The 12,413-nt window shown below is 31.0% G+C and overlaps 1 protein-coding gene across 1 annotated transcript; it reads left to right on the top strand.

Annotated features, from left to right (window-relative positions):
• Window positions 1–5,471: 5,471 nt before the first annotated feature.
• LOC145604308 (putative terpene synthase 2) lies at window positions 5,472–10,898 on the top strand. The gene is made up of 8 exons (XM_081660227.1): window positions 5,472–5,730; window positions 6,279–6,609; window positions 6,990–7,208; window positions 7,875–8,270; window positions 8,526–8,744; window positions 8,836–8,974; window positions 9,098–9,346; window positions 10,779–10,898. The coding sequence occupies exons 1-8, from the start codon at window positions 5,472–5,474 to the stop codon at window positions 10,896–10,898; spliced, it is 1,932 nt and encodes a 643-aa protein (XP_081516353.1).
• Window positions 10,899–12,413: the final 1,515 nt, after the last annotated feature.

Raw genomic sequence — 12,413 nt, 5'->3', positions numbered from 1 at the left:
TTTTTCTATAATGGAAATGTCACAATACAGTTGTAATGCAGCACACTATAATTGGAAATTTATTTTGTGGAAAAGTTGTACTATTTTCCTTATTTAAATACATGGTCCACTAATATATATTTGTAACAACCTCCCACCCAATTTTAAAGTGTAGTATATTAAATCATGTAAACCTCAATTTTCTTAAATATCTTGAAAGAGTGTATTGCAATGAAACTATTTAAAAATGGAGGAACAATGTTGCAAGTATATTTCGAGAATTGAAAATCTAATAAGATCTCATATGCATGACTACATTTTTTTTTGCAACATATAAATAACAAAATTAAATACAATGTGTATAAATAAATAGTGCTAAATTCCAAACTTTGCGATTAGAAAATAACCGAGAAAGTATTATTTGTACTTGGTAATAGTATTAACCATTATCTTATCTTTATTGGACTTAATAAACTTGAAACCCTTTTGGTTTGATGTAATTGAAGTGTTTTCATGGAATGATTTTATTTCCCATTTTTCTTTGTTTAATTTGTGAAGGGGGTGGAAATAATTTTTCCAACAATGGAAAATTGCATCTATAATGGTGGAAAATATTTTCTTTTACAAAATAAGTTAAAGGATGCCACAATTTCATCCCTTCTCCTTATTATCTCCTTTTTACTTTTCGATCCTCTCATCCATCCCCACATTCCCACTTTTTGTTTTTAATTTTTAATTTTTTAAATTTCTCTTTAACTTTTCTTTTTGACAGGACTCTTTAACTTTTCTTAAAGCAAGTTTAGCCCAAAGTCATAAGACTTGGATATGACATCATTTTTTGTGGTCCTCGTTGAAAACGATGTCATCATATTCTTGTTAAGACTCACTAAGACTTGCACAAATTTATCACTTTAACCCTAATTAAGACTCAAATATATGACATATTATATGTAGAAAAGTGTTAAAAAAAGGATAATAAAAATAAAAGTGAGGTGGGTCCCAATCTCAAATCTTAAGTTGAGTCTTGAAATTTCAAGATTTAACTTGAGACTTGCTTGAGATTTAAGAAGAAAAATGGAAAAAGTCTTAAGCATAAGTCTTAAGACTCAAAATAATGATGTCATCCAAAGTCTTTAAGACTTAGGGCTAAACTTGCTCTTATAAGAACCAAACAAAGAAAACTATCTTACAAGTGTGGTTTCCCTTGAAATTATATTTTCTATGAAAACTAATTTTTCATTGAAAATATTTTACATCGATCAAATCAAATAAACCTTAAAATAAGGTGAAAACTGTAACGACCACATAGCGCGGCGCGTACAATCAAATTGCAAATTGACTCACGTTAATATACTACCTTGATTTCTTAATATTTGCAACAAAAATGTATTTTTAATTTATACTCCGTATCTTGTAAGACATAAAATACTACATTGTTGGAAATTATAAGAAATAATGGAGGTAATATGAAAACTATAACGACCACATATAAAACGCCATATAAGCAAATTGAATATTAAGTCAGGTCAATATATTACTTTAATTACCAATTGAATGTTAGTGTAGTAGTGATTGAGACTACAATTGGTAAAAAGGACTTGTGTTCGATCCCCCGCAACAACAATTGAGAGGAGATTGAAACCTAACCACCCAGAACTGATCCCTAATTCGGATTAGCTCAAAGTGTGAACTTGGTAGAACACCAAAAAAAAAAAACCTTATACCTCCTTAATATCTTACGGAGTATTATTTACAAGGGGTATTAGTTGTAATATATTACAGAGTATTTTTTTTGTAAATAATAAAAAACGGACTCCATACTACAGTATTTGCGGTCTATCATGTTGACTGTGAACTAAAGATGGGCATCGTGCCTTGCCGTGCCGTCGCGGGCCGTGCTTAGCTTGGCCGTGCCGGGGTGGGGCTCGTGCCGTGCCGTGCCAAGTTTTGGTACACCCTAGCCCACGGCACGGCCCACGTGCTTGGCGGGCCGTGCCGTGCCGAGCTGCGGGCTACCACGGTTTTTTATTTTTAAAAATATATATTATACAAAATCGATGCATATATATTATAAAAATAACGTGCCGGCATGCCGACGATCGTGCCCGTGGCGTGCCTGTGGCCGTGAGCCGTGCCGTGGTGGGCTGTGCCGAGCTTGTCCCGCCCGCGTGCCGGCCCATGCCCACCTTTACTGTGAACCGATGTAGATTGAGTCAGATCGATACCATACATCTTGATTGCAATGTATTTCCGCAAGAGGTGACTAATAATCAAGGCATATGATAGGTTTTGACAAGTAAGATGCATGAATTCCAATTTTTATGGTTTTTTTTGTTTTCTTTGTTTTTTATAGCAATTTTCAAGATTTATGTCAATGTTTTTGCAAATACGGAGTGCTGATGATTAGATTGTTCTTAGGCAATTCTATTGTAAACACCAGTGCTTCACAACCGTACCAAGCATGGAGGCGTAAAAAATTGCTCGAACTGGCCTTGAAGATATTTTGACAGAATATATGAAATATATATGAAGTATAACATAATATAAAATATCTATCTATAAGACTAACTATTACTTAAGTAAGTATCGCTGATATCATCATTGTACTGTCCATATGTTGTCTTTTATAAAAAAATTTCCATCAAAAATTATTATTGACATCATTTTTTTCCTCTTTTTTAAGGTAAAGTCTATTTGAAAATAATTGATCAATTATATATACGGAGTACATTTTTCTAAAAGCTTTTATGACTAAATTAAATTAACTAACTACAAAATTCCTAAGGAGTAAAAATAATTGACGTTTGCTCTTTCACATTTTTTCCCGTCCTACGTAGATTTTTTTATAAAACAATCTCCTATATTTAATAATTGTAGAGCTTGAATTTTCCATTTTTTTTTATTAATTCTTCAAATTTTCAAATAATGAATAAAAAGCAAATGCTAATATTTAAATTTTTTTTATTATAGCTATGAAATTAATATGAATATTTAATATCATGTTTTTCATTTTAGCTCAATTAATCTTATGAGAGCGATCATGATTTATTTCTTTTATTTTTGAGAAAGATAGATCACGATTTATCATGTTTTGCTTAAAATATTTTTATTACACACTTACTACATTGCAGTTGACTAACCTAGTATCTATTACGGAGTACCAAAATAACAACCGCCGACATCATCTCTTCTTCTAAGTGTACACTTGTTAAGTTGTAATAGAATATTTTCCAGCCTAATGTACGGGATGTGAGCAATTCATTATATATTTTTGTTTTTTTTTGATAAAATTTCAATTTTTGAAATAATATGCATGTGTAATTTAAAATTTTTTCTTTATATTTTGACAATTTAGTATTTTAATTAATACCCAAGTATTCAAACTTTAATTTCCAAATCCATGTCGATTTGTAATTCCACCTCTAAGTATCACATTGAGGATTATTTAAAATTGAGTTAGAATCCCTTTCTTTAAGTAGGAAATGAACAATTCATTTTTATAGATTTACGAATGAAGATTCAAGATAATATTGAAGATTATCTAATCTTAATATATAAATTATATAAAACTTTTTTGGTATGGTTATTTTCTATTTGCAAGTTGCAACAATAAATTTCAATTGAATTGATTTAAAAATATGGAGGATAAAAAATCACGAATTTACTACTCCGCATCTATGACTGTATTATTTGCTATTTTAACTTTTTTTTAGTAAGATATCTCACTTTTGATAATTATTTATAAAGCAAAGAATTTTTTTTTATTTTTTTTTTGTATATTTAAAGTTGTTATTGTTCTATTTTTTATGGTTGTGTAGGCTACATGTTCTTATTTATTTATTTTTATTTTTTTTAAAAAGTATCTTATTATTTGAAGGAAAAAAATAAAAGAAAAAAAAGTTTTTGGAAAGAAAGTTTTTTGTTATGGACATGACATGTGTAAGTTTGGAATAATTCTGGTGATTACTTTAGTTGCACTACTAGTTTTTGGGCCCGTGCAATACATGGATTTATAAGGTAAAAATTATAGTCGATTGAAACTATATAGAATTAATTGAAATTAAAAGACTTGTGTAACAATTTTATTTTTTTTTTCAAATTTGAATTTATTAATGTCTATCTTTTAAATTCTCAATAATGTGTTGCATAAATAAAATTTAATAAATGAATTTGAATTTATTAAAAGAAAATTTTGGAGGGAAAATTTTTCACAAAATTATGTCAAGTGTCCTCTTTGGTGATTACTTTATTACTACCTCCGTTAATTATTATATGCAACTTTCGAATATTTTATATCTCACAAATAATACCTTAAAGTTGGACATAATAATTAACGGAGGTAGTATATAGTATAGATTTCTGCATGTATCTAGCTAATAAACTTATTGATTAGGTAAAATGTCTTGGTTGGTGAAAGCAACGGAAGGATTTGTTTCCTTATATATATGGGTACGCTAGAAGCATAGAATTAAATACTATATATATTCACATAGCATGTAATGTGATCTAGTGCTTAATAAATTTATTACTCTTAAACAAACCAAAAAAATCAAAAATTTCGTTGGAAAAAACAAAGTGAATATGGAGTACGAGAAAGAGAGCGCACAAATAAGTCGTCCTGTTGCTAATTATCATCCCGACGTTTGGGGCGATCAGTTTCTAAACTATTGTCCTCCAGATGAGGTATGTTGCATTTACACATGTTTTAAATTAGTTTTTTGTTTTTTATTTTTATATTTTTATATTTTTATATTTTTTTATTTTTTTTATTTTTTTTTAATATATATATATATTTTTTTAATCATTTAAGGTATCAAGGTATGTAGCATTTACACGTGTTTATTTTTTTGATTAATTTTGTACGTATGAGAGTGAGCTTGGAATAGCTTAATTAAGTACTTAGAGTTTCTCTATCAATTTCAGAAAGAGATCCTGAAAAGTTAATGTTCATATTGTGCTGTTGTTATACTTATTTCTAGGTGCATGAGTGTGCACCTAAGAATATGCTGGGATTGCTTAATTGGTTAGAGTTTTCCTGACAATTTCAGATTGAGATCAATTGATTCTCAACATTCGCACTTGTGGATTAATTGCTAAATTTAAACTTGATATCCCCTCCGTGTTTTAATAAGTGTTTTACTTTGACTTTTTCACAATTCAAATAATGGTTTTGACTTAATTAATTTAATAATTCTAAAAAAAAAAACCAAATGTTATTGTATAATATATTATTTGATTCGTTATAATTTGTTTAATTTCATGTATCAAATTATCCATAATTTTCCTAACATAAACTTAGATAAATTAATAATCAAAGTCGTATCTCAGTTTACATGTTTAGTCAAGTGTAACACTTTTTAAAACACATCGAGAGTAATAAAATTGGTATCACAGGGAGAGTATTATTTTTTATTTGAAACGTGGTGTGGCTATGGAATAACTATAATTGCACTAACATATATATATTATCGGCATAGGCTATCCAAAGGAAAATGGAGCAAGAGGCTGAACAATTAAAGGAGGTAGTACGCAAAGAAATTTCGGTTATTGATAAGGATCCAAAGGAAAGACTTGTATTTCTAGATGACATACATAGGCTTGGAGTTGCATATCACTTTGAAAATGAAATTGAAGACACTTATCAAAATTTCCACAAGAAGATGTATGATGATAGTTCCTATGAGGATGATCTTTATTATGTTTCTCTTCGCTTTCGTCTTCTACGACAACATGGCTTCAATGTTTCATGTGGTATGTCACCATCTTCATCACCATGATTATATTGTTCTTGCATAGTTTTATGTCAAATTTTTATATATTTTTAAGATTATTAACACGATACTTGTTTGTACTTTGTTCATGCGGTAAGACTTTAGACACTTACTTCTTCGCATTACAATTTCGTACCTTTATTTCTTAACCGTGGCAGACAGAAAAACTATATGCCACGATTATATTGCCTTTTTGTATATATATGTTGTCACCAAATGGCCTTTTAAAATCAAAAACTACTGCATGCATTCCCTACATGTTAAAAGTAGAGAAAGTTAAACACTTTGGTTAAGGTGCTACTCGATTTTCCTATTGGCAATTTACCACATAATTTTGCAATGACACCTTACTCTCTTTGTAATGGTTGCAACTTATCCGGTCCTATATATTATACTCCATAATATGACCTTTTTAAATTCCATGCATCCCCTATGTGTTGCAATAATAAAGTACACATGTGCACGAGAAAGTATATATATTCATATTTAAAGAATATTAACCCAGTCTCTCTTTACAAATAAAATCAGATATATTTGACAAATTCAAAAGCGAGGATGGAAGTTTTAAGGCATGTACAGCAAGCGAAGTGCAAGCAATACTAAGCTTGTATGAAGCATCATACTTAAGAGTACATGGAGCGGATAAACTCGACGAAGCCCTTGCATTTGCAACTACTCAACTTAAATCATTTGCTACACAGTTAAGCTCTCCCATGGCTCAACAAGTTGCTCGTTCCTTGAAACAACCTCTTCACTGGCGCAGTATAAGGCTAGAATCAAGATATCAAATCTCAATTTATGAGCCAAAGTCTTCTCATGAGGAAAATTTACTTAGATTTGCAAAGGTAGATTTTAACATGTATACTCCAAATATTGTACAACACCGAGCTTCGGGAACTTACTAGGTATGTAAATGTGTGAAGTTACTAATGAGTCTATCTAGGTTATAAGTTCATCCAATAGTATATCCACCAAACAAAAGCATTTGTGTATGGCGGTTGCATTTTAATGTGATTGTGCAATGACAAACGGAGCATATTGGGGAAACATATTAGAGTGAGGAATAGCGTAGTTGGTTAAGCTTCTCTTGGTTCTAGCAGGAGATCCTGAGATATATTGATATATTGATTCTTATCATTTGCCCTTGTGAATCTCTAAATACCAAAAAAAGTATTGGAGGAACTTATAACCATTTAATAGTTGATATATTTCTAACACTTTTGTTTACGCTCAACACAGGTGGTGGAGAAGGCTAGATCTTGTCAACAAACTACCCTTTGTACGCGACAGAGTTGTAGAGGCCTACTTTTGGATTTTGGGTGTGTACCATGAGCCCCGGTACTCACTAGCTAGGATCATAGATGACAAACTTTTCAAGTTAATATCTGTAATAGACGACATCTATGACTCTTATGGAACCATTGATGAGTTGCAACTCTTCACCGAAGCGTTTTTAAGGTATTCTAAGATGAATATATACACTTGATATAATTTGCATATGCATGCAAATTATTTAATTAATATTTTAATAAGTTGAACATTAATTGATGGAATATTAGGGGTGAAAGAAGTTACGTCGACCAACTTCCTAACTACATGAAAGTAATTTATCAAGCTACGCAAGATACGTTTGACGAAATTGAGAAAGATTTGACCCCAGAGCAACAATTATATGCTGTTCATTCGGCCAAAAAACATGTACACATTTTTTTATTTGTTTAGCTTATGGATATATGAATTAATTACACGTTATATTAACAAGAATAATGATTATTAATGCTTTAACTTTTTTGTATATATATGTTGTCACCAAATGGCCTTTTAAAATCAAAAACTACTGCATGCATTCCCTACATGTTAAAAGTAGAGAAAGTTAAACACTTTGGTTAAGGTGCTACTCGGTTTTCCTGTTGCCAATTTACCACATAAATTTACAATGAAACCTCCCCAAACCTGTGAAGTGGAATTACTCTCTTTGTAATGGTTGCAACTTATCCGGTCCTATATATTATACTCCATAATATGACCTTTTTAAATTCCATGCATCCCCTATGTGTTGCAATAATAAAGTACACATGTGCACGAGAAAGTATATATATTCATATTTAAAGAATATTAACCCAGTCTCTCTTTACAAATAAAATCAGATATATTTGACAAATTCAAAAGCGAGGATGGAAGTTTTAAGGCATGTACAGCAAGCGAAGTGCAAGCAATACTAAGCTTGTATGAAGCATCATACTTAAGAGTACATGGAGCGGATAAACTCGACGAAGCCCTTGCATTTGCAACTACTCAACTTAAATCATTTGCTACACAGTTAAGCTCTCCCATGGCTCAACAAGTTGCTCGTTCCTTGAAACAACCTCTTCACTGGCGCAGTATTAGGCTAGAATCAAGATATCAAATCTCAATTTATGAACCAAAGTCTTCTCATGAGGAAAGTTTACTTAGATTTGCAAAGGTAGATTTTAACATTCTCCAAATATTGTACAACACCGAGCTTCAGGAACTTACTAGGTACGTATATACGTGAGTTAGGTTACTAATGATTCTATCTAGGTTATAACTCAGTTGTGTTTGTGTTCTCCGGTTGCATGTCAATGGAACTTATGAGAGTGAGGGATAACTCAGTTGGTTAAAAAATTTTCTCTTGGTTCTAGCAAGGGATCTCAAGATCGATTTACATTATTCTTAAAAAAAAAAAAAAAAAAAAAAAAAAAGGAGATTTAAGAGTTGATGTATTTCTAACGCTTTTGTTTACGCTCAACACAGGTGGTGGAGAAAGCTAGATCTTATGAAGAAACTACCCTTCGTACGCGACAGAGTTGTAGAGGCCTACTTTTGGATGTTGGGCGTGTACCATGAGCCCCGATACTCATTAGCTAGGATCATAAACCACAAAACTTTCAAGATAATATCTGTAATAGATGACACCTATGACTCTTATGGTACCGTTGATGAGTTACAACTCTTAACCGAAGCATTTCTAAGGTTTTCTAACATGAACTTGATTTAATTTCCATATGCATCTTTATTTAATTAATTTAATAACTTGAATATTTATTGATGGAATATATATTAGGGGTGAGAGAAGCTGCGTCGACAAGCCTCCTAACTACATGAAAGTAGTTTATCAAGCTGCGCAAGATATGTTTGACGAAGTTCAGAAAGATTTAACTCCGGAGCAACAATTATTTGCTGTTCAATCGGACAAAAAACATGTACATATTAACAAGAATTTTATTATTGATTCGTATTTTTTTTGTTTAGCTTCTGGTACAAATTATACGTTGCATTAACAATAATTATGATTATTAATGCTATAAATTTTTTTTCCCTAACAGTTGGCACATACTTGCCAAGCCTACCTTGAAGAAGCCATATGGCGTGAACAAATATTGGTTCCAACGTACGATGAATACATAAAAAATGGGATTTATAGCTCCGGCTATGTGTACGTTGCTATGTCATCCTTTCTAGGCATGGGGGAGTTTGCAATTAAAGATGCCTTTGAACTGGTGAACCAAATTCCCAAGTTTTTGAAAGCCAGTTGTATAATCGCCCGGCTCGTGAATGACATTTCTAGTCATGAGGTATGCACCTTTTATGAGCGTATTCAGGGATCTTTTACCAAAACGGCTACTTTTATAAAATTATTGACCAAAACGGCTACTTATCAATATTTATTCCAAAACTAGCTAATTTATTAACTTTGAAGGAAATTATTTGTGTCTTATTTTCTTTTGAACTAGTTTGATTCTTTTTTTTTTTTTTTTTTTTTTTTGGGGGGGGGGGGGGGGGGGCGAGATTCTAATGCCATAGCTTATTAGCTTAAGATATCCAATGATGAGAGGGTAACTAGCTTGTTTTTGGTAGGGTGCGCTTTTGTTTTCTGTTTTGTTTATTTTCTTTTCTTTGTTATAATTTCAGTTCATGTATGTGTTTTTCTTTTGTTAAAGGTCCTCTACTCTTTTGCACCAAAAAAAAAAAATCTCATTAATTTGAAAATAGCATTCAACATAATATATTTGCAATAATTCTCTAGGGACTCTACTTTTTTTTTTTTTTTTTTTTTTTTTTTTTGACGGGAAGGGACTCTACTTTGTTAAGAGGTGCAAGCATCAGCATTTTATTAAAAAAAAAACCTCAAATTTTTTTTTCCAAATTTCTAATTAACAAAAAAATAAAAATAAAAAAAATAAAAAAACCAACTGAGAACATATTCATTGTCTACCATTATATATCACATAAATATTTGTAAATTTTATTTATTATACACATTAAACTAAAAAATATTCAAATTAGTTGACATTAACAAAATTATACGATTAATAGGCATGAAAAAAATTTACAATACCTTAAAAACCCTTATTATTGTATAAATTTGCAATAGTGTTGATAGAACAACACTACTTGAAATTCCAAATTTTAATGATACGATCTAGACAAAAAATTTGTATATTTGTACTCCGTATATTGTTAAAATTTCCAACTTAAAAAAATCCTAAAAAAAAATTAAAATAAAACCAAAAAACAAAATAAAAAAAAAATCAATAAAGTGAACCCTGAACAAAATTGGTTCAAAAGAAAAAAGAAATAGCTAGTTTTGGAATTAAAATTCATAATTAGCCGTTTTGGTAAATACTTTTGTCAAATTAGCTGTTTTGGTAAAAGATCCCGTATTCAGTCTATAAGTCTTAGAAGGCACCACTGCAAGGAGTATTTTCCTTAGCTTTACAGATCAGAGTGGACACGACTTTCTCTTATCTTCAATGTAGAATACACATTATCCCAACATCCTTCTTTACTTTGATCTTATCATTAGTTTAATAATGTGGGACAACACTTTAACTCACATGTGGATTTGTTTATGGTCTCGCATATTTATTCTATGTTACTACTGTAAATTAACATATGGTTACTCATTATTCCTATATTTATTTTAATTAATGGAATTGATTAACTTTATAGTTTGAAATAAAAAGAGGCCATATTGTAACTGCATTAAATAGTCACATGGGTTAGTTTGGTACGTCTATGGAAGAAACCATCAAGGAGCTTCGATTAGAGGTGGAGTTTGCATGGAAGGATCTAAACGAAGCGATTTTAAGACCTACTATTGTTCCAAGGCCATTGATAACTTGAGTCGTCAACCTAACAAGAATATTATACGATATTTATCCTGATGGTGAAGATCGATGGCTATACTATGACCCAGTTTATCCGCAAACAAGTCGAAATGATTCTGATTGAACCTATCATTGAATAAATCATGCATGGTTCGTACACAAAAGAGGCAAAGACGTAACCCTAAGCTAGGGTTCCAATAATACCATGTGGAGCAGCCATAATATTTTACTTATATTATATTTTAGTCTAAAGTTGGCTTACACGTTTTTACCACTTACTTAAGTGGGTTTTTCGTGTTTCAAGTATATTAGGACTCTTTATTTTTTTTTTTGAATTGTGAGGCAATGTCCCAAGTTGTTATTTTTCATGATTTTTTTGTCTAATAAGAAAATTGTGATATTATGATATGACAAGCAATCGCGTGATATATGAAAGTTGAAATTAGTAAAAAAAATTCAATGTTTAATTGCGATGACTTGACAGTGAAACATACATTGATACGTTTGATAGTAAGAGTGAACATCTATCATGTATTAATTATGTTTAATCAATGTTCAACGCTACTTTATTTGTTGTTAATCTCAATCAACCCCCGGTAGAGAGTCTGGAGCAAGCTAAGTAATTCCCTTCAAATTGAGCCTAATCATTGAGTCCAATCAAAACACACAAAGTCTTATATGTGGCTATCATGAGGATTACTTCGTTAGTGTTATAGGGGTTACTCATTCAGTTTTACAAGAGTTAGTTCGTCAGTGTTGTAGGGGTTACTTGGTAAGTATTACATAGATTACCGGATTAGTGCTATAGGAATTACTTTGTTTTTGTATAAGTGGCCACACCATGTGGCCGGCCGCACACAAGACACACTTATCAAAATATGATGGATGTAACCAACTCATCCCAAATTTTGGATAAACGTCCAAAATAATATCCAGGCCACATAATCATTCTTGTCATTATTGCAATCATACTCAAGGATTTTTTCAACTGACGAACATGAGTACCACTTACCACACAAAAGAAATTCTTGAGATAATTCAACAATAATAATTGGAATAAATTTTGTATACATTCGGTGTACAGTAATTTACTATACATCAGGGTCACTTCTTATCAAATTTAGGATCACTTTTTCAATTTTTTGGATATCTTTTATCAATAAAACATAAATAATTCGTAACTTTTATTTATGTCAGAGTAACATTTTTTCAAATTAAGGTAACTTTTGCTCATTTTAGGGGTAGCTTTATAGCGGATGTACAATATTTATTTTATTTAAAAATTTGTCTAATAATTGAGCGTCATCATAATCTCCAATCGTTTTATTAACACATAAAAGACGATATTAATAATTACTTAAAGCGTTTACAACAAACACACACAACCTCATTCCGTAAGCAAAATAAGAGGTGTGCTTAATAGCTAAAACTAAAACTAAAACATAAGACCCATCCAGCAACAAACTAAGAGGTCAACCAATCTGTAAATAAATCAAAGGAATTGAACAACCGCTGACATCATATTATTCAT

The sequence above is a fragment of the Chenopodium album genome, chromosome 22 (genome assembly GCF_948465745.1).
Source record: "Chenopodium album chromosome 22, dcCheAlbu1.1, whole genome shotgun sequence".
In the NCBI taxonomy this organism is placed as follows: domain Eukaryota; kingdom Viridiplantae; phylum Streptophyta; class Magnoliopsida; order Caryophyllales; family Amaranthaceae; genus Chenopodium; species Chenopodium album.
Note: the sequence above shows the minus strand (reverse complement) of the source record. Positions and strands in the feature narration are given on the sequence as shown.